This window comes from Manis javanica, chromosome X (assembly GCF_040802235.1).
Source record: "Manis javanica isolate MJ-LG chromosome X, MJ_LKY, whole genome shotgun sequence".
NCBI classification, from domain to species: Eukaryota; Metazoa; Chordata; class Mammalia; order Pholidota; family Manidae; genus Manis; species Manis javanica.
In genome coordinates, this window is record NC_133174.1 from 137762510 (window position 1) to 137785766 (window position 23257).

A 23257-nucleotide genomic window follows, 5' to 3' on the forward strand; every position below is an offset into this window, starting at 1 on the left:
AGGAGAAAGTGAAGGGAAAATCTATTATATGGAAATAAGTGGGATGGATTTTTGGATGTTGTCAATTGGTCCCAGCACCCGGGGTTCCGGGTTGATGTCTTGGGGTGGTCTGCAGAGGGGGGTTGATCCCTCAAGCTGGTGGTACTTTGCCTTATTTTTCGTATCCGTACTAGGAATGCCTACTGCTTCTTTTAGGAAGTCAGTAACATGACAAACTGGAGAGAAACAAATGTGAGCCGAATTGCTCAAAGTTTTGGAAAGTGACAGTCTCTAAGTTTTAACCACTAAAAGTCATCTTAAAAAAAAAAAAGCTAAAGTAGTCACCAAACAATACAAGATACAGATGAAAACAGATCAGCTGTTGACATAGCTTTTGGAATATCAGTCCCTGCTATTCAACTCAACATGCATAACTGTTTCATACATCAAGTTCATCTCAGAGTACTGTGTGGGTGGTACTGGGGAGGGGTGAGCAGGGCAGATAGGGAGTAGAACAGGATGAATGCTACCTAGTCCCATTTGGGGATGTGACAGAAGTGATAAGACGAATATGTACCGTCCTGACAAAGGATCGTTTATGTTCAGTGCTGTAAGAGAGGTGCAGAGGAGGTCCACTGGAACGAGAGACTACATCACACCTAGATGGAAAAGCCTGCAAGGGATCGGTAGTCGTTTGGGTTGGGCCTTGAAGGGTGGCTTTCATTTCCAGTGCGTGAGGATGGTGGAGGAAGAGGAATCTGGGGCAGAGGCAAGAACCTGAGCCTTGACACAGCAGAGGGAAAGCCGGAAGCACTGCCAGGTGCTGAGGGGAGCCAGTGAGGTGTGGCAGGAGCCAGGAAAGGGGAGGAGGTCTGCAGTCACCAGCGGAGAGCCTTGCGAGGGTAAGGAGCTTCTACTTTGGGAAGTAGTGGAAACCTACTGAAGGCTCGAAATAAGTGACAGGACTGCCTACAACATTGTGAAGGGCAGACAGGGCCAGAGAGCTTCTGAAGCCAGAGGTCTGCAGTGCCCGAGTGAGGGTGCCAGGGAGACCACATGCCCCAGCAGCAGGGTGATGAGCGGATGCCGGGAAGGAGGGCTCATCCTTCCTTCTGGGGTTGGGGCTTGAGTGAAGAGGAGGGCGGGGTGCAGCTGACAGAGTAGGGAAGTCAGAAAAGGATTGTGTTTGGGAAAAGAGGCGGAAGAAGGACAAGGAGGGGGGAACAATGAGCTCTGTGCGCTGGGTAGTCAGCATCTTTTTTTTCAATAAAAATTATTTATTTGTTGAGTCTTCATGAAAACTGTGAGTAGATCACATGAATTCTGCTCATGTGCTCTATTTTCCACCATTGCACAAAATGTTCTGCTCTTCACTTTTGTATGAAATTAGTTACTTTGGAAAGGACTAAGTGGATGTGTTACAGTTTCTTTGAATTACCAGCATATATTTAAGACAAACTGCATCTTCTGCAGAAATGGTATCCTCTGGGGAATTGTTTGACTTGTGCTAACAGACTTTTACTTGAGATGTCAACTTGGTTTTAGGGTTCAGGTCTGATGTCCTGAAATTAATGTAATGAAAACTTATAGCACAAATTTTTGAACATACAAGATCATCATACTGGTAGTTAGCATCTTCTGACAGAGCTTGCAGCATGCCCCTTGGAAAAGAGGCTTGAGGTGTAGATTTGGCGTCGTAGTTTTAATCTGTTTGGAGTCATATGTTCCTTTAACAATAGGAGGCAAACAAGTTTCTCATCCCCGAAAATATACTTGTGTACAAAACTTTACATACGATTTTATGGGACTCCGAGCCCCTGTGAAGTTCATCTGTGGGTCCAGGTGAACTAACCCTGGTGTGTAATGGAGAAGTCCAAAACCAGGAGGACCCTGGCAGAGGCCAGCTTGCAGGGAGCAGTGATGGGGAAGGAGCTGGTGGCCACAGCAGGGAGAAGAGAAGTGCTGGGAGAAGGCCCGTGGGTGTGCTCCCGCAGGCCCAGGGCCAGGGAGGTTTAAAATGGGCCCTGTGGGGCTGCCTAGGGTCGAGGACAGGAGAATCAGCATGAGTCCTTTAGATTTAGTAGTTCCAAGCGGGAACTGCTTGAGGTTGGGACCTTCTTTCCGTATCTTTACCTCCCCAGTGCCTAGTGTGGTGTCTGGCGTACATTTGTTGAGCTTCTTGGAATCCAGGCAAATGATCTGTCTGGAGGGGACAGAAGCCAGTTGGTAGGCATTTAAAGAAAGAGGACAGGTGGGGTTCCAAAACCGAACCGTAGTGGTAGCAGCGAGGTGGAGGGAAGAAGTGTTCTGCTGAGAGCCTGGGGAAGGGGAACAGACGTATTTGTGGGAAGGGCAAGGAGTCTTGCCTCTTTCCAAGTCAAGAGAGAGAGAAGGAATCCCTTCCTAAGTGGCACCTGGGGGAAGGCAGAGGGGGATGGGGTTAAGCCCCGTTTGCAGGGCACTTTTGGAAAGGAGGACGGGCAATTATTCCTCTGAGACAGGAGAGGAAGAAAAGTTTGCAAATGGCCCCCGTGGGGAAGGTGAGAGTGTGCCAAGAGCGGGTTTCCTGGGGGCACAGTCCAAGACTGATTGCACTGAACACTGTGGAGGGCCCTGCTTGGAATAGGTCACTTTGTTAATATTACTGGAACTGTTAAACTAGCTGCAGATTATCTCAGTGATCTTTATTGGCATTTAAAGGCTGAAGTAAACTTGCCGGTGTATCCATGAAATGGTGTCTGGAGGCCAGGACTGCTGGGTTCCAAATCCAGCCGTGGGGTGAATAGCATATGAGTGGGGTTTTTTCTCTCAGACCACCCCTTTGGCTCTCTCTTGCCTCCTTCCCCATTAGTATTTTCACCACTCAGTATGTTCAAGTTGGGATTTAAACTTTGAATTGAACTTGAGCAGTTTAGCCACGCAGAGTCAACCCCAAACCATTAACTTGATTGTTTCTGTATTACATAGTCCAGTAAGACTTGAAAAGTATTTAAATAGCATTTTCTATTCCAGCCAAAGCATGTTTCTTATTTCATTTTTGCTTTATTTTCAAACACTAGAAATTTTACCAGTTTTTCAGACTGCATTCTAACTAGGTGAGTGATACATTTTTCATGATAAGAAATGTGGTGATGGCTTCTGACACGATGGTAATTTTTTTTAAAGGCAGGAACAAAAATTGTGTACATATGAACAGAGCCTGATAGGGCTATAGAATAATAGAGTTTAATTGCTGGGGTGATATGTTCAATGCCAGAGTTCCTCTTCCATCGGTTTCCTTTATTGTTTGATGATTTTTTACTCAAATGGGATATTCAGAGATCATATAAATTTTAGATGAGAGTTTTCTTTAAACTGTGAGTCCCAACCTGTTACTGAGTCATGAAATGAATTTACTAGGTTGCAACTGGCATTTTTAAAAGGAATGGAAGAGAAAATATTGAGCCTAACATATAATGTGGACAAGTATGGTTTTGTGAAACGTTTCTACCAGTTGTGTGTGTGTGTGTTTGGTTGGGGAGGAGGGGTGGTGGCGGTGGTCATGGTGTAAAGCGTATGGCTTTTTGTTAATCATGGTCTAGAAAGTTTGAAAAACAGTTCTTTAAATAATGGTAGACTTGGTAGAATAAAATGCATTTTAAGTCAATTTAGGCATTAATAGAGTCACTTGGATCTACCTTTACAATTATAGGCATGCATGGGTTTTCTTGGATTTTGTTTAAGTGAAGGGCTTGAGTTTGACTAAACTCATGGGATGGAGACTCAGAGAGGGCAGTGTAGAGCTAGGAGAAAGGGAGCCTGCGAGCTGGCTGCCGGGCCCAGGGCAGCCGCTGATGGGGGAGCCCTTCTGGTGCGTGGTCCCAGCATGTGCCATGGAGTCCAATGGCCTGTGTCTGAAGCTGGCTCTGTCACTTACCTGTGTGGCGACTTTGAAAGTCACATATTTATGTGTTTCAGTGTTCTCATCTGTAATGGGCATAATAATAGTCTCTACCCCATGGGGATTTTGTGAGGATTAAATGTAAAGTGCTTATAACAGTGCCTGGCACGCAGTAAGTGCCCAGTAAATGTCAGCTGTTCTGTTATTAGCGTACCATTTTCCCAGCAGGTGCAAAGAGTAAGGACAATTATGCCAACATACTTTTTCCCAAGAATATTAATAAAGTAATTGTGATAATATGTGGGACACCTTAAGCCCCTTAAAAGAAAGATGCTATATAGATAAAAGTTAGTATTCTTTTTAACAAACCATTGCTTGTACCTTGATAATAGATTAGATGCAACTAGAAATGTGGAAGTGGGAAGCAGTGATACATAGTATACAGAATTCTTCAAAAATGTTACTCTGTGGTTTCCGGGCCATTGTTTGACCTGTGCTGGCCTGCTGCCTTCGGGGTCACATGGCTCCTTCAGGTCTGGGATTCTGTGCCTTCTGCTTTTCTGTGCCATTCTGGATTAAGCTCTTTAGCATCAGTATTTCCCACTATTTCCCACTTCCTGTCATTCTGTGAGCTGATTAGCACTCATATAGTTGCAAAGGTTTTCAGTGTTCTTGTGTTTTGGTAAATTTGTCCTTATGGGCAGCAGAAATAGGCACAGGAGAGAAAACTTGCTGACTCTGATTTCCGGACAGAAGCAACTGGGTTACAAGGCCCTTTCTGTGGAGCCTGGCAACCTCCCCTGGGCAGAGGGCACTGCGTGTATGGTAGTACACAGAGGGTGGGATCCCTGTCCAGGAAGCAGTAGCACCCTAGGGGGCAGGCCTGTCCGCCTCTGCAGGCGCTCTTCACACTCTTCTCTGCTGCCTTTGGGGTTCAGTCTTTGCTGCTCATTTCTTTGGGCCTAGCTTTGGGGGGCCACATCAAACCCTGTTGTAAGGCTTAAGGAGTGTACCAGTTACGCCTTGTGTCCCCTCTGGCTGTACTCAAGTTGTGCTTGCTTGTAAAAATAATAACATAAAAATCACTAAAGTGGGTTATGAGTGTGTGCGTGTTGTTTGACCATTTGAATGAGTGGTATAAATGATCCCACAAACAGAGAATGAGTAACATGGAGGCCTTTTCCTGTGCCTTCATTTTTCAGTTCAGAAATGGGGATGTTTGTAGAAATTGCTTTGAGATGTTAGAGTAGACTGAAATGTAGTAGTCTTTCTTTCTAGGTTGATTACAGATTAAAAGACAAAAGCAGATAGCTCCTTTTCAGATGGCAATTGAATTAAGAAGCAGAGATATGTTTTACTTCTTTCTAAATCCAGGCCACTGGAGGATTTCTGTTTTCCTTAATATTTACTGAATGCGGGGGATTCTTCCTCCCCAGCCTGACATAGTTCAGGTTTTCACCTCTTCTCTTCTAAACTGGTGGAGCGGCACTCTCACTGGCTTTCCTGCTTCCATTCTGTCTCGTCCCCAATCCACCCCTACACATGCCTTCTGTTGGATTAGTCTCCCTGGGATACACGCTCATTATCTCATCCCCTTGCCCCCAAAACTCCAGCAATCCTTCTCCGGCAGTGTAAACACACACCCCTGTCTGCTCCATGCTGTGGCCCCACCTCTTGATTGTCTCCATTTTTTTCTACCCCTCCTACTCTCTGGCAGCCAGATTGAGGGGTGTGTTTTCTGATGGCCACATGTCCTGTGAGTTTGGCCACCATTTGTTATCATGCCGAAAGTTGTCTTCTCCTTCCAGGGTAGCTTGGTGCCATCAACATCCCTGGAGGTGCATTCTCTCCGGAAGTAACACTGGCGCTCTCTGGAGCCACGCACTGCCTTGTGCCTCCCACGGCCCTCCCTGCTCTCCTCCTCACGTGGTCAGTGGTGTGCCCTCCTCCGGTCTCTTCTGGAGGATGTCTGGCTCCTTAAAGACAGTGGCTGCATCTTACTCACCTTTTAATAGATTGTTTATCGTTGGCCATCAGTAAATGTTTGTTGAATGAATATACTAATGTCAGTAGAGTGAATGAATAGGAACTGGCAGCACCCAAATCATCAATAAGAATATTCTGTTCAGAAAAAGCATTTATTCTACAAATATTTACTTAAAAAATTTTAAAAGAGCTAATGTATGCCCATGACTGAAAATTCAGGAAGTATGAAAGGGCGTTCTTCTGGACTGACGGTTTGTGCACCCCACAAAAGCACCTGTCGAAGTCCTGCCCCTCAGTGTGATGGCACTGAGAGGTGGGGCCTTTGGGAGGGGAATGGGTTTAGGTGGGGTCATGGGCTGGAGTGCCACAATGGGATTAGTGCCCTGGTCCGAGGAGGAAGGGGCCAGAGTTCTGCTTTCTACCTCGTGAGGTGGAGCCAGATGGTGCCCTCTGTAGACCAGGAGGTGGGTCTCAGCAGGATGCAACCAGGCCTGGGACTTCTCAGCCTCCAGAACTGTGAGAAACACATGTTTGTTGTTTTAAGCCCCAGTCTGTGGGATCTTACGGTAGCCCAAGCTCACACAAGTATTTAGTAAAAATCTCCTCCCAGCACCCTTCAGCCGCCCCAGGCCCCTCCTCAGACCCAGGTTTTTCAGCCTGTCACTATCCACCCAGTGATAGTTTCAGCCTGTTCAGGCAGCTTGTTATCTATACTCTTTGCCCCTTTGGCCCCAGTGGTAGCTTACTGTACACACTCTTCCATAGCTTGCTGTCTAAATTTACCAGTAAGGCATTGCCTAACGAATGGGCTGCTTCATTCTCTTTTTGACTGAACGTTGTTCTGTTGACTGGACCATACTTTATTGATTCAATCCTCTGTTGATGGCTATTGAGATCATTTCCAGTCACTTGCTGTTATACAAACTACTGCAATGGATGACGTGCACATACATCATTTTACATGTGTTTGTGTGTACTGTAGGGTACATTCTTGGGAGCAGAATTACTCACATTGCCAAATTCCCCTACATGGAAGAGGTACTGCTGTGTCAGAGTGCCTGTTTCCAGACGTCCTCAACAGCTGTATTAGGTTCCGATGGCTGCTGTAACAAATGACCACAAACTTAGTGGCTTATAAAAGCACAAGCCTGTCATCTTACAGTTCTGGAGGTCAGAAGTCCAAAATGGGGCTCACGGGGTTAAACTGAGGTGTCGGTGGGGCTGTGTTCCTTCTGGAGGCCCTGGGGGAGAGTCCATTCCTCCAGGACCCCAGCTTCTGGAGGGCCCACACTCCTAGGCTCCTGGCACCTTCTCCATCTTCAGAGCCAGCAGCAGAGGGTCGAATCCTTGGAATCGCTGTGACTTTGCGTCCATCATCACATCGCCTCCTCTGCTTCTGACCCTTCTGCCTCCTTCCTCTTCTCAGGACCCTTCTGATTACCTTAGGCACTCCCAGGAAATCCAGGGTAATCTTCAGATCTTAACGTCAGCCGATTAGAAATCTTAATTCCATCTGCAACCTAATTCTTTTTTGCCATGTATTGTATCATGACATAGGTCCCAGGGATCAGGACATGGACATCTTTGGGGGGCCATTATTCTGCCTATCACACCAATCCAGCATGCTTTCTAACTTTTTGATCTTTGTTAATCTAATAGGTTAAATTATGTAGATTAGTTTGTATTACCATATTTGAGTCAAATTGAATATTTTTGGTTTGAGCTCTTTATATTTCTGTTTCTTCATTCTCTGTGGCTTCTGCCCAATTTTCTTTTGGGATTTTGGTCCTGTCCTTGTTAGATGTAGGAATGCTCTATGTAATAGTTACACTGATTTGTAGTAAGAGTTGCAAATATTTTTCCTACCTGTCTTTTGACTTTTCTTTATGGTGGCTTTTGCTATAATTTTTTAAAAATATTTACTTGGTAGAATTTATCAATTTTTTATTTTCTGTGTGTGACAGGTCCCTAAGCCCACCCCCAAGTTCAGTGATTTACTAGGAGGATCCAGAGGACTCAACATATAGTTGTACTCACAAGTATGACTTATTTCAGCAAAAAGATACAGAGCAAAAGCAGCAGAAGGAAAAGGTGCATAAGGTGAAGCCTGGGGGAAACCAGGTAGAAGCTTCCAAAGTCCTCTCCTGGTGGAGTCACACAGAATGGGCTTAATTCGTATGGCAGCAAGTTGTGACAACACTGGGGACATGTTACCAATCAACCTGGCAGTGTGTTGGAGACTCAGCACCTGGAGCTTTCCTGGGGCTGGTCACCCAGGCACCCTCTGCCTGGACACACCAAAATCCCAGACTCTCAGCAGGAAAGCAGGGGTTTGCATAAACCATGGTGTTTATATAACAGTTTGGGCCCCAGGAACCACTCATCAGTTAGGGAACGGTGGAACTCTCCCCAAATGCAGGTTCCCAGAGGCCAGCCAGGGCCAGCCACACAAGGAGGCCTTTCTGAGGAGAGCAGTCTCAGACCACTAGGTTAACTCTTGGCTGTACACTTTTTTAGCTTCTGGGTTTTATATTCCAGTTAGGAAGGTATTCCCCACTCAGGATTATGAAAGAATTATCCCATGTTTCTCAAATACTTTAATTTATTTTTAAAAATTTAAATATTTGTTCAATTTGAATTTATTTGAGGTTAGCATGTACAATATGGATCCAACTCTTTTCTTCCTCTGTTGTTGTAACACCATTTGTTGACTAAGCCACTGATTTGAAATAGGCCCTTTAGCGTACACTAACTTCCTCTAAGTATTTGCTTTTATTTCTGACTCTCTCTTCTTGTATCAATCGCTCTCCATGCAGCAATAACCCCGTTTGAAGTGTTGAGGTGTTATAAGATGTAATGTCTAGTAGGACAGGCCTCTCCCATTCCTCCTCTGCTTTCCTTCCCATTTCTGCTCAGCAGGCATGTACAGAATGCCTACATTAGGGCTAGTTGCGGGGAGCTAGAGCCAAGTGCCAGTCCCGGTCCTCAAGGAGCGCAGTTTTCCTGGGTGATGTGGACAAACAAATGCATATGTGCAGGACATCAGGGGAGCGGAAAGGTAAGGGGCTTGGTGTCAAGGAAGGCTTCCTAAAGGAGGTGAATCCTGAAAGATGAGTAGGTGTGTTAGCCAGGTGGGCGTGGCAAAGTGATTAAGTGTGTGCAGACGGTGAGAGGCCCAACAGAGACCAGACCTGGATGTGGGTTGGTATCGGGGGTTTGGCGTCCCTGTGAGGGTAGTGGCGAGAGATGGTGCTAGTGCTAGAGGGGACAGCTGAGCCCCAAAGCTTGCAGAGCCTAACATGCCCCCCAAGAAGTTTCTCTCTGAAGGTATGGGAACCATTAAAGGGGTTTAAGCAGGAAAGTGACATGATTAGATTTCTATTTCAGATTTCCTGGGGCTGTAGCATGCAGAGTGGATAAGGAGGGCAGGAGTGCATTTCTGGGGATGTTTGTCAGTCACCTAGATATGTGATAATGAGCCCTTGGAATGGGGCAGTGGACAGGGACAGGAGAATGGATTTGAGAAAGATCTGGAAGATGAGTAGAATTTGTTGATTGACTGAATACAGTTAGGAGGTGGGATGGGATGATAGGGAAGACTCCAGACTGGATAAGCAGGTTGATGGTAGGGCCGATGGCTGGGATGGGGAATATAGGAGGAAGTGAGGAAGAGGTGGCAAGTTCCATTTTGGTTAGGCTGAGGCACAAGTGTCTGGGGAACAACCAGCTATAGATATCCAGGAGCCAGGTGGCTGCGTAGACCTGGAGCTCTGGCCTGGGGCAAGGTTAATTTGGTGAGCCTGGATGTGATGACTGGCATTTTGATAGATGTGGCCAAAATTTCCAGGAGATAGAATTACAGTGAGAAGAGGTACAGAGGATGAACGCTGAGAAATGTCAGCTTCAAACGATGATGGTTGTGGACAAGTACAGAAGAATGTTTTCTCCAGAGTGGTTTCAGAAGACGTTTCAAATGCGCTTTTGTGGTCCTTTTCCTGAATAAATGAATATGGACATTTCTGTATGAAGGTAACAGCAACCCAGAAACATTAAGCCATTTTCTCAGGAAAGTACTAGAAATCAAGCTAGGAGACTTATTATGAAAACCAAAGTATGAATGGTAATTTATGTGCTAGCTGCTTTTGACCTATGAGACTTTTGTCAGATTTTTGGATTAAATTACTTTTGTTGCAGTTATATGAACTACTGTATCAAGTCATGTGAAATAGGCTAAAATCACTGGCATGAAGGTGTTACTTAGAGTTATAAACTTCGACACATTTGAGTACCTTCTATGGTTCTTCCTTAAAATTTTTGGCTTTTCCTCCCAAATTTTTTTTTCTTTTTTGAGAGGGCATCTCTCATATTTATTGATCAAATGGTTGTTAACAACAATAAAATTCTGTATAGGAGGGTCAATGCTTAATGCACAATCATTAATCCATCTCAAGCCTAATTCTCGTCAATCTCCAATCTTCTGAAGCATAACGAACAAGTTCTTACATGGTGAACAAATTCTTACATAGTGAATAAGTTCTTACATGGTGAACAGTACAAGGACAGTCATCACAGAAACTTTCGGTTTTGTTCACGCATTATGAACTATAAACAATCAGGTCAAATATGAATATTCGTTTGATTTTTATACTTGATTTATATGTGGATCCCACATTTCTCCCTTTATTATTATTATTATTTTTATTTTTAATAAAATGCTAAAGTGGTAGGTAGATGCAAGATAAAGGTAGAAAACATAGTTTAGTGTTGTAGGAGAGCAATTGTAGATGATCATGTGTGTGCCTGTAGACTATGTGCTAATCCGAGCTAGACAAGGGGAATGAATAAAACATCCACGGATGCAGAAGCTTTCTCTCAAAACGGGGGGGGGGGTTCTAAGCTTCACCACTGTTGTTCCCCAATTTCTCACTTGATGGCCCCCCTGCGACTGTGCCTGTCTTAGGTTGTTCCTCCCTTGAGGAATCTTACCCGTCTCTGGCTAACCAGTCATCTTCCGGGGCCATTCAGGGAAATGTAAAGTTGGTAAGTGAGAGAGAAGCCATATTGTTTGAAAAGGTTAGCTTTTTACTTCTTTGCAGATTTATGCCCTGTGGCTTCTATGCCCAGCACTTGTCTCGAGGTATCTTTACCACTTGGAAGAATTATGATACTCAGTAAATTCGATATGAGGCACGAATTCTATTTAAGGGTTGTAATTAGGAAGGAAGAAGAAAAGCTATAGAGGTAGCATATGGAAGAAAACATGGGAGGATTGATTATTTCTTTGACATATCTTCTTGTAGAGCACGTACGTTAAGCATGTATAGGTTTTAAACTACTAACTAACTTGCGCACACATATTGACATAATAGGAATACGGTGACATAAACAAAGCAAATCTATAATTACCATCCATCTCCAGTGAAGTCAAGAAAACCATTTAGGCACCTTAGGCATTTGTGAAAATTTGTCTATGATATGATGGATATTGTCCAACTGTACTTGAACAGTCTGAGAGAAATCAGACAAATTAAAGCAGCCCATTTCTGGGATCTGTTCACATCCCATATGTTCTTTTAACCATAGATAGTCTATAGTCATGAGATTTTGGAGTGCTACAACTTGCACCCCTCCCAACTCCTGGTTGAGTTCCAACAGTACAGATCCGGTCAAATTCGTTGTCTCACTGTATGCACATGCCAGCCTAGACATCTCCCTCCTCATTCCAATGGCAAGTCCATTTCCTCCCAAATTTAATGAAAGCATTTTTTTTTCCTTCTGAAGTCTTGTTTAAGTGTAATCTAAAAGATGAAAATGAGATAATTCTACATGGCTGCACCCTTAAATGGTACATGGAAGCTTTTGAAAAGGCAAGTGTCATCAGTTTCAAAAATCAAATTAGAAAAAAATGCTCACTTAAATTCCTGTTTAAACATTGCAGCATTCTAGTGCACAGTGCCCTGAATTTTAAGGCTAGCTATTCAGAGCTGTAGTTTGTTTGCTTCATAAAAAGGGTCTGCTCTTCCTAAGAATCGTGTCCCTCGATGACCATGCCGTGGCATGATGGCAGCATCATTGGAAAGTACTGTTAAATCCACACAGCGTATCAGTGTATTCCCCCTGAACACTGAAATTGGTTTCTTCTCTGACTGTCTCCCTTTTGAGTGATATTTAATTTTTATAAATCTGACTCTGAAACATCCAGTTCTGAGACACGACGTGCCATGTCTTTGGGGGAAAGAAGCTGTCGTGAGGGACTGTAGGAGATCTAGGAATCGTAATTCGGGGACAGCTCTCCCTCCTCGAAGGAAACTCGTGAGTCACTCAGCATTTGTAGATTCTGCTAAGTAAAAATAAATCCAATCTAGATGTTAAGTGAGCTGGTGCATCTTTATATAGATGCCATGTAAAAGTAATGGCTAATTAAGTAAAACTAAAGTCTGTTGTCATTTCATATTTTTTCCCCCACAAGACACAACAGTGAAAAATGTAGGGAAATTAAAATGACAGGTTACATTCTATCGGAGCTGTTTTTATCCCTACTGTGAAATCAGAGGTTTTCATCTCAACTTTGTCCCTTTAACATTTTTTTAATGTTATATTGTGCTATTTTTAATTCTGTAAAAAAATGCACGATTGTCTCCAAATATGGTGTCTCTTGGATCTGCATTGGTGAAATGCCCAAGTACTAATGTAAAGCCAAGTAAAGGAAGACCCTCTCACTTGGCGCCTGGGGAAAGCCCCTGCAAATGCACGTACTCTGGTGTTTCTTTCCTGGTTGTGATGCTGTACTCTGGCCATGCCGGATGTTCACATTGGGGTGGCTGAGTGAAGGGGATGGGAGGCTATATACATTTCTTTGCAACTTCCTGTAAATCTGTAATTATTTCAAAATAACTTTAAGAAAAAGTACAGCAGTTTTCCAAACAAGCTGACCACACAGAACGCTTAGGCTAGATTCCTAAGGGTTCTGGTGCATTCCCTGTGGCCCCTCAGGACCAGGGTGACCACCCCCTAGAGATTTGGGTTCAGTGGGCGCGAGGCAAGGCCAGGCACTGCCTGCCATGTTCGGAAGGTGCCCGGCCCAGGCCAGCCCGACCCTGAGGCAGAGCCCGGGTGAGGGACCAGCCCTAGAAGAAAGTCCTGGGGGGCTTCCTGGAGCCCCCGCTGCAGGCTAACATGCGCAACACGCCTCTCTGCTCTGAGGCTCTGCTACGCTGCCACTGACTCGCTCCTGAGTTGCCCATAGGCCACGAAATGAAATCAGTGCCAGGATGGGTCCGTGCGGTGGACTTTATTACTACCCACTTCGCAGCCCCGGCGACCTGCGTGACCCTAAGGGAACGTGCTGTGGAACCAGTTCTGTCCACGGCACTTCGATTTCCCAAATACAGACTCCCGACTGACCCAAGGTTAGAGTTAGGAATGACTGGGAAATGCAAGCTGCTAATAAAGCACTGAAAGACTCAAAGCCTTAAAAAATATATTGCCTGTAAGAGAAAACAAAGAAGAGCTGAAAACCTCAAGACATGTAACCCTGTCGACCTTAGGTTTTCACACTTTTCAGACAGGAGCTTAATTAAGTTTGTAACAAGTTGCCACTTGTAGGGAATTTTGTACCTGTCAGTAATGAGGGACAGACGAGTGGGCTTGTTATCCTTGCTTTCACGCAAGGACAGTTGTTTCCAGTCCACCTCTATGTTACTCTATGAAGAGCTTGTGTTTTAAAATTCTTGCTTTGTTCTCTTTTCTGACTCTTTAAGGAAAAAAGGTAAAAATTAAAATATCTGGGAGGTAGTTCCTGGAATATTCAACTTAAAAAAATCCAAGCATTGCTTCTTTGGGAATGCTTACTTTGAAAACAGCAAGTTTTTAAAGAAAAAACGATGTGAACACTAACAAGTAAAGCTTTTCTAAAAACGTTTCCTTGTCATTGTACACTGATTTATTTGGATGGTTAAAATACTGGCTTAAGCACCCGGTCTTTTCCTTTTTAAACTCCAATTCAGTATCAGGTGTGTTGCTGTCTATTTCATGACAAGAAATACCTGGCTCTTCGGTGATTCATACATTTTCCTGAAATATTCAAGGTCCAACTGTGGCTCTTAGTGTCAAGGGTAACCTGGTAGCTCTCGCCATCAGAGCCCTCACAGGCGGTGAGGGGTAAAGGATGCCAGTTAGCTCATTGATCCATCCTATGTATCTGCAGATCACTCAGAAGTAGATGTGTCATTCCAGAATTATCTCATGTGAAGGCCACCCAATATGTTGCTACTGTGAAGACATCGCATTGTTCTCATACTAATGACGATTTTTTATATTCAGAGTTTTCTTAAACATATTAAAGAAACCATGGAGATAGTTTTTGTTTGAGCTCTATATCTTCTGATGATAATTTTGTGTACTTATACTTATCAGTGATTTTAATAAGATACAAGATGGTATTTTTGTTTTGTTTAGCTTGGGGTTTTTTTTGTTTTTGGTATCATTAATATATAATTGCATGAGAACATTGGGGTTACTAGATTCACCCCATTATCAAGTCCCCACCACATACTCCATTACTGTCACTGTCCATCATCATAGTAAGATGCTATGGAGTCACTACTTGTCTTTGTGTTGCTTTGGAAAGTTCGAGAAGACAGTCCAGAGAACATGTTCTTGATTGTGTTTCACCTTAAACCTCTTGCCACTCAAATGTAGAAAACTGTTGCTGGTAAGTGATGCCTTTCCAGAAATTCTCTGTGATGTAGGGGAGAGGATGCTGGTGTTCAGATTCATGGGCTGGTAATGGAGGAAAACTGGTAGGAGCAGTGCCCAGACACGAGGCCTGCAGACAAGGTGGTTGGGCAGGGGCTGGGTAAGGCTTCATGGTTTCACTTGGTCATGTAGTCTGCCTGCTCTGGGCCAGACACTGTTCCAGGTACTGGGATATAAGATGTGAACAAAGCAAGTGTTTACCATCGTGGAGCCCATCCCATGTTCTAGGGGAGGGAATGGTGGCAGTCCAACAGAAAACAAGTAAGTAGATGTCAAATGGTCATAAGTGATAAGGAGAAATAAAATGACAAGGAGAATATGGGGTGTGGTTGTGGGGGTAGTGTGTTGTTTTCTGCACAGTGTCAGAGAAAGTCTCAATGATCAAGGTTACATTTGGGCAGAGATGTGAAAGAAGTCATGAGAGAAAAGGATTCCACGAAGCTGAATGAGCAAGTGCAGAGGCCCTGCGGTGGGGGCGTGCTTGGTGCTTCTGGGGAGCAGCACTGGAGGCCAGGGTGGTTGGAGTGGAGTGAGCAAGGAGAAGAGCAGAGATGTGGCGGGGGCTGTGGCCAGGTGGCAGCGTGCCTCCTAGGCTACTGGAAGGACTTCGACTTTCAGTCCAAGTGAGATGGAGGCCCAGCACAGGATTTGGGGCAGGGGCATGACTTGACCTGACTTAGATCGTACCTCTAAAGACAGGGTCAGGCAGGGGACCAGTTAGGAGGTTATTAAAATAATCCAAGTGGGAGATGGTGGAAGCTTAGACCAGGGTCATAGCAATGTGATTATGAGGATAACACTGGGGTTTTTAGTTCAATCAGCTAGAAGGATGGGACTGTCATCTACCGAAATGGGGAGGCTGTAGGAGGAGCAGGAGCAGGTAGAGAAAGTCAAGGGTGTGGCTTTGGATGTGCTAACTTCAAAGGCCTGCAGATGGCTTGGGCAGTCTGGGGCTGTGGGGTGGTCGCCTGGTTAGCCAAGTCTGGAGGTCAGAGTGGGGGCCAAAGAGCGAGCGATGAAGTCAGTCAGGGTCTCTAGGAGGTGGATGGTCTCTGAACTGTATGATTTGCCGGTATCGCCTGGACAGTGAGCAAATGGAGAGCAGAGATGAGAGGTCAGAGTCCTGCCTTCTTACCAAGATCAGGGCATTGTTAAAGAGTTCACACAGAACAGTTAATTATGAATTTTCCTAACATGCTGTCTCTCTCAATGGATAAACACATCGTTCCTCCCTTTTGAGACAGTCACACTGTTTAGCAATCATTCCTGAATTTTCTCTTTCTTTTTTAAGTAGTTTTTACCTGATCGATTGCTAATACTGTTTAAAATTGATGGGCATTTTTTGGTCTGGAATTCTGGTTTTTGTAGGACATCATTTTTCTTTTTTTAATTAAAGGAGCCGTTTTGTAGCCATAGGAAGTCAAAGTCTCAAAAGTAATTATTACTCAAAATAGAAGGTAGCCAAAGTCTAGTCTGAATTTTCCATTGTTATTTCTTAAACATCTCAGTTTGGGTTGTGATTTTATGGTAGGCCAATCTGGTGAAAAATCCAAAGATGTACTATTAGTAGACTATTCCTTCACTTTGAACTTAAAAAAATTTTTTTTTTGCCATTTCTAGCCAATATTTGCATTTTTAAATGAAGAGAAATTTAATGTGGATGGATGGACGGTTTATAACCCAGTTGAAGAATACAGACGGCTGGTAAGTCAATAGGTTACTGTGGCATGTGGTGAATCCTAAACATGTATGGTGACAATATGTTGTCGGTCAGGCTCTTTGAGAACCGTAACATATAATTGAATATAACCATAACATATAAATGATATGATAATAGCATGTAAGTGATAAAATGTAGCTTATTCTATCTACCTATTATTAGGTAATTTATGAACTCATGCCATAGCCATATTCAAACTGCATTGAAGGCTGGATGGCTACGTTCTATTGCCTTCCCCTGCATGAAGAACATCACTTATATCCTGTTCATGAAATGAATCAAATACTTGGAGTCTAGAGAAATCAGTTTTCTATATCTTACTATTTAGGAGTTGATGTCACTGTGTATTTATATATTTGTGAGCTTAACTATCACTGGCAGTTAGATTTCAGTTATATTCATTCTGATTTGCAGATTGAAATGAACTAGAACTGTTTTGCTATAATGAGGATTTTTCAAAGAAAGCTTTGACCAATGTGTATTCAAGTTGCTTTTAGCGCTCTCTTATGGCAACTTCACCTGTATGCATGCTTATTTGCTGTACGTAATAAAGGCAAGGGGCTTGGTATAATATTGCTGTTCATGGACAAAGGTCTGTGGTAGCAGTTTTGTGAAGAAGATCTTCTGCATGTTATGTAATAAGAGCCACAATTTGACTTCTGGTACAATCAAGTTTACAGGCAGCTAGGAGTTTTGTGGTGGAATTTTTCATGATTCTTATTCTGCAAAGCTCTTGCAAGAATGGGGAAATTTTGTTGAATAAGCTTTGAGAATCAAATCAAGTACACATTTCACATTGCTTTATGTGAAAAGGCAGTGAATGTGAAATAAAATCTCCGAACCCTAGACTTGTGAGGAACCTTCTAGCCACTACCTCTACTACCAACCACCTGGGTTGATTTCCTTTTTGTAGTCTTGATCAGTGGCGTGTGTCTTTGTGAGCAGATTCAATGCTCACGTGTATGACATAGAGTATCCTGTTGCTTCCAGAAATCAGCTATAGACTGCTGAGTTTTCAAAGGCTGTGGGTACCTCTCATTTTTTTTTTTTCCGAGAAGACATCTCTCATATTTATTGATCAGATGGTTGTTAACAACAATACGATTCTGTATAGGGGACTCAATGCACAATCATTAATCAACCCCAAGCCTAATTCTCAACAGTCTCCAGTCTTCTAAAGCATAACAAACAAGTTCTTACATGGTGAACAGTGCAGGGGCAGTCATATCACAGAAACTTTCGGTTTTGATCTCACATCATGAACTATAAACAATCAGGTCAAATATGATTATTCGTTTGATTTTTATACTTGATTTATATGTGAATCCCACATTTCTCCCTTATTATTATTATTATTATTTTTTTTTTTAATGAAATGCTGAAGTGGTAGGTAGATGCAAGATAAAGGTAGAAAACATAGTTTACTGCTGTAAGAGGGCAAATGTAGATGATCAGGTGTGTGCCTATAGACTAAGTATTAATCCGAGCTAGACAAGGGCAGCAAGACATCCATGGATGCAGAAGATTTCTCTCAAAACAGGGGGGGTGAGGTTCTAAGCCTCACCTCTGTTGATCCCCAATTTCTCACCTGATGGTCCCCCTGCGACTGTGCCTGTCTTAGGTTGTTCCTCCCTTAGGAATCTTTGGGTACCTCTCATTTTAATGGCCTCAGTCCTGGGTCAGTTATTAAGACAGAAAATGAACCATTAAAACATTCACATGTTTTGGTGTGTTATGTATTAAAATATTTGTATCTTATTTTTGGAGTGTTATTGGCAAGATTAAGATTACATTTTAGTTTTTTCAAGCTTCTAGCTTGAAACAAAACAGTTCCTATTTTTACAATTGCATGTGTATATGAACTGTTGAAGGTATTTTGTTCTAGACTGCCATTATATTCCATCTTTTTTTCTTGTAACTTTCTGATGGGACTTATAACTCTCTGATTGGACTCAGCATCAGACTCATCTGTTTGGTCCGTGGTCTATAGGGCCGGACCTAAAGACAAGGTACAATGTCTGTCCCCAAAGCAAGCACCCATGTAGCTCACTTTCATGTGTGTATCTGTGTATTTGTGAGTATGGGGAGAGGATATTCCACCACCTCTGGATCTTGTCCATGCTAGACAACAATCTTTGTGGGTAGATGATAGGATGGGAGGTGTCTTCCATGTCTCCCTGACACATTAGCAATCTGCTCAGAATTCTATTGACTGTATTTCTCACACAACCTATAAGGCGATCACCAATCCCAAATGACTTGATTGAAAACACTCTTAGGAGGTGGCGAAATGAGCCTCCCCCGAGGGGTTTTCCTTTCCTTCCCCTCTGTGACATTCTCCATAAACTTAGCCTCTTTCTACTTTGGAGCGGACTGAAGCAGTCGCTCCCTTTGGAGTAGGGAGAGGAAGAGGAAGTTGCCTGATCTCTTTTCTACCCTCAGTTAGATACAGATTAAAATTACACCATGTGCTTTTCTTTGGTGGGGAGGGAAGAATGGGGGATGAACTTGGGTTTATCCTTACTGGATAAGTACTGAAGAATAGTTTGGCATGATGTAAAGGAAGATCTCAGACTCAACAGAATCTGTGTTTAACAAGGATAGTTTAGAATGAGGGAAACCACCATGTTTTGTCTCGTGTTCTTATGTTGTCTGGATTATTGATTTGGCTCCTTTATTATAAATCACTACCCTGTGGTCGAAGAGGCATGCGTGAATTGTGCTAGAAAGAAGAAAGGAGACCCAGGGCCAATTCCGGACATGAAGTCATGCAGTACTGACTTGACTTCCTTTTTTCCTGCAGGGCTTGCCCAACCACCACTGGAGAATTACTTTTATTAATAAGTGCTATGAACTGTGTGACACTTACCCTGCTCTCTTGGTGGTTCCATATTGTTCGTCAGATGATGATCTCAGGAGAGTTGCAACTTTTAGATCCCGAAATCGAATTCCAGTGAGTACTGCAATGAATGTCTTTCTCAGAAAATGCCTTTTATCCTGTGCGAACAGTAGTCAAGTAATTCAGAGAAACACTCTTGGAATTTCAATGCAACAAATAATTATCAAGGGCCTTTTGAGTGCCAAGCACCACGCCGAATGGAAGAAGATAGATGGTGCCTGCCTTCCAGAAGCCTGCAATCAAGGACACAGAGTGAATGCAAGTAATTCTTATCCAGGAGAGGGTACAAGTAGCACTATCCTACACAAACCAAGTGCGAGGTAGAAGGAAAGGTGGAGGGATGGGGTCTTTGTGGTTTTTGTCTTCGTAGCACAATGCCTGACATGTAATAGGCTCTCAATAAATGTCAGCTGACTCATGCTGGAAACAACGCACTGTCTCATGGTATAAGTGTAGGCTTTTATGTATACTCACTTTTATTATGACTAGCTTATCCTAATCGTGTTGGCAGGCCGCCTTAATACCAATCGCAAACTGGAGTCCAGTGCTGTAATTCCAGACTGTCTACTCACGATATCATTGGACCTAGTTCACACACAGTTCTTTGGTTCTGAAATATTGATGTTCAAGTCACACTGTTGACTCTGTGTACATAAATTTTATTGACTAAAAATTTAAGAGACTTTTTTCCCCTCTGTTAATTTTCAGGGCATGTCATAATAAGCACATTGTTTTGTTTTGGTTTGGGTTTTGAAAAACACGAGTTGAAGAATTTAATGTCACCTTGCCTTTAACTTCCAAGTCTGCACATTTTTGCCCTTAAAAGGATATTCGTGTGAAACTTTCATATACTGTCAACATAATAGGAATTGTAACTTTTTTTATTTTATTTTATTTTTATTTTGGTATCATTAATCTACAATTACAGAAAGAACATTATGTTTACTAGGTTCCCCCCTTCACCAAGTCCCCCCCACATACCCCTTCACAGTCACTGTCCATCTGCGTAGTAAGATGCTGTAGAATCACTACTTGTCTTCTCTGTGTTGCACAGCCCTTTAAAAGTCACTTGCTTCTCTACTTATGCATGTCTTTTCATATCTTCATGATACATATTATACTTGAGAGTATGTTCCTGAGCTCATTTTGCTAAAACACAGTGCTAATGAAGCTAGAGTTAAAAGTTCCTCTTCCCACGCTCTGTTTGGATGTGCTTTTCAGTGCCGTAACCACGGACTCTACCCCTGCCCCAGCCTGCTGCCGTGCTAAGACATGTCTCTCCCACAGGAGAACGGGGCTAGGGTAGTGTTGGTCAGTTTTGTTCACATCTTCATTCCATTAATATTTATTGAACATCTCTGCCAAAGGTGTGTGTGTGTGCATGTGCGCATGTGTGTACGTGCATTTCATGGGATTTAGGTCAGGAGAGGAAATGAAACAACTGTGTCCCAGCCCAGTGTGCACAGGCTGCTGCCTTGATCCAGTAGATCCCACTATTCTGAGTGAATGACAGCCCACTATAGAGTAAATAGAATGCTTCACTTTTTACTTTTTTAGCTATTTTATTGATCCTTCTTACTTTGTGAGGCCACAAATTTTTGCATTTATATTTCCTAAGAAAACTAAAGCTAAGCTATCACCTCTATATCTTTATAGTTCCCATGCTTAATTATATCTAATAATATCTTCTTTCTGATATACTTCTAACTACCTGAGTCTTGACTGTAACCCAGGAAACATTTACTTTTAATGTGATGCCATAAATATTTGATACTCAGTTCTATTTTTTTAAAATTTTATTTTGGTATCATTAAGCTACAATTACATGAAGGACATTATGTTTACTAGGCTCCCCCTTCACCAAGTCCCCCCCACATCCCTGTTCACAGTCACTGTCCATCAACATAGTAAGATGCTGTAAAATCACTACTTGTCTTCTCTGTGTTGCACAGCCCTCCCCATGCCCCCCCCCACTATACACACTAATCATAATGCCCCCTTTCTTTTTTTCCCACCCTTATCCCTCCCTTCCCACCCATCCTCCCCAGTCCCTTTCCCTTTGGTAACTATTAGTCCATTCTTGGGTTCTGTGCTTCTGCTGCTGTTTTGTTCCTTCAGTTTTCTTTTGTTGTTATACTCCACATATGAGTGAAATCATTTGGTACTTGTCTCTCTCCCCCTGGCTTATTTCACTGAGCATAATAGCCTCTAGCTCCATCCAAGTTGTTGCAAATGGTAGGATTTGTTTTTTTCTTATGGCTGAGTAATATTCCATTGTGTATATGTACCACATCTTTATCCATTCATCTACTGATGGACATTTAGGTTGCTTCCATATCTTGACTTTTGTAAATAGTGCAGCGATAAACATAGGGGTGCATCTGTCTTTTTCAAACTGGAGTGCTGCATTCTTGGGGTAAATTCCTAGAAGTGGAATTCCTGGGTCAAATGGTATTTCTATTTTGAGCATTTTGGGGAACCTCCATACTGCTTTCCACAATGGTTGAACTAATTTACATTCCCACCAGCAGTGTAGGAGGGTTCCCCTTTCTCCACAGCCTCGCCAACATTTGTTGTTGTTTGTCTTTTGGATGGTAGCCATCCTTACTGGTGTGAGATGATATCTCATCATGGTTTTAATTTGCATTTCTCTGATGACAAGCAATGTGGAGCATCTTTTCATGTGTCTGTTGGCCATCTGAATTTCTTCTTTAGAGAACTGTCTATTCAGCTCCTCTGCCCATTTTTTAATTGGATTATTTGCTTTTTGTTTGTTGAGGTGTGTGAGCTCTTTATATATTTTGGATGTCAACCCTTTATCCGGTCTGTCATTTATGAATATATTCTCCCATACTGTAGGATGCCTTTCTGTTCTATTGATGGTGTCCTTAGCTGTACAGAAGCTTTTCAGCTTGATATAGTCCCATTTGTTCATTTTTGCATTTGTTTCCCTTGCCCCAGGAGATATGTTCAAGAAGAGGTCACTCATGTTTATGTCTAAGAGATTTTTACCTATGTTTTTTTCTAAGAGTTTTATGGTTTCATGACTTACATTCAAGTCTTTGATCCATTTCGAATTTACTCTTGTGTATGGGGTTAGACAGTGATCCAGTTTCATTCTCTTACATGTGGCTGTCCAGTTTTGCCAGCACCATCTGTTGAAAAGACTGTCATTTCCCCATTGTATGTCCATGGCCCCTTTATCGAATATTAGTTGACCATATATGTTTGGGTTAATGTTTGGAGTCTCTATTCTGTTCCATTGGTCTGTGGCTCTGTTCTTGTGCCAGTACCAAATTGTCTTGATCACTGTGGCTTTGTAGTAGAGCTTGAAGTTGGGGAGTGAGATCCCCCACCACTTTATTCTTCCTTCTCAGGATTGCTTTAGCTATTCGGGGTCTTTGGTGTTTCCATATGAATTTTTGAACTATTTGTTCCAGTTCACTGAAGAATGCTGTTGGTAGTTTGATAGGGATTGCATCGAATCTGTATATTGCTTTGGGCAGGATGGCCATTTTGACGATACTAATTCTTCCTAGCCAGGAGCATGCGATGAGTTTCCATTTGTTAGTGACCTCTTTAATTTCTCTTAAGAGTGTCTTGTAGTTTTCAGGGTATAGGTCTTTCACTTCCTTGGTTAGGTTTCTTCCTAGGTATTTTATTCTTTTTGATGCTATTGTGAATGGAATTGTCTTCCTGATTTCTCTTTCTATTAGTAAATTTGTTAGTGTATAGGAAAGCCACAGATTTCTGTGTGTTAATTTTGTATCCTGCAACTTTGCTGAATTCCGATATTAGCTCTAGTAGTTTCGGTGTGGAGTCTTTAGGGTTTTTTATGTACAATATCAAGTCATCTGCAAAAGTGACAGTTTAACTTCTTCTTTACCAATCTGGATTCCTTGTATTTCTTTGTTTTGTCTAATTGCCGTGGCTAGGACCTCCAGTACTATGTTGAATAACAGTGGGGAGAGTGGGCATCCCTGTCTTGTTCCCGATCGCAGAGTAAAGCTTTCAGCTTCTCGCTGTTCAGTATGAT

General features: G+C 42.8%; 1 protein-coding gene across 5 annotated transcripts in view; it reads left to right on the top strand.

Moving 5' to 3' along the window:
• The window catches only part of MTM1 (myotubularin 1), a 98657-nt gene that overhangs the window by 45843 nt on the left and 29557 nt on the right, over positions 1-23257 (top strand). For all 5 annotated transcript variants that reach the window (XM_073227383.1, XM_073227379.1, XM_073227380.1 and 2 more), the window contains 2 exons: positions 16223-16306; positions 19126-19275. In XM_073227383.1, the coding sequence (XP_073083484.1) occupies positions 16223-16306; positions 19126-19275 (234 nt within the window). The remainder of the gene's footprint in view (positions 1-16222; positions 16307-19125; positions 19276-23257) is intronic.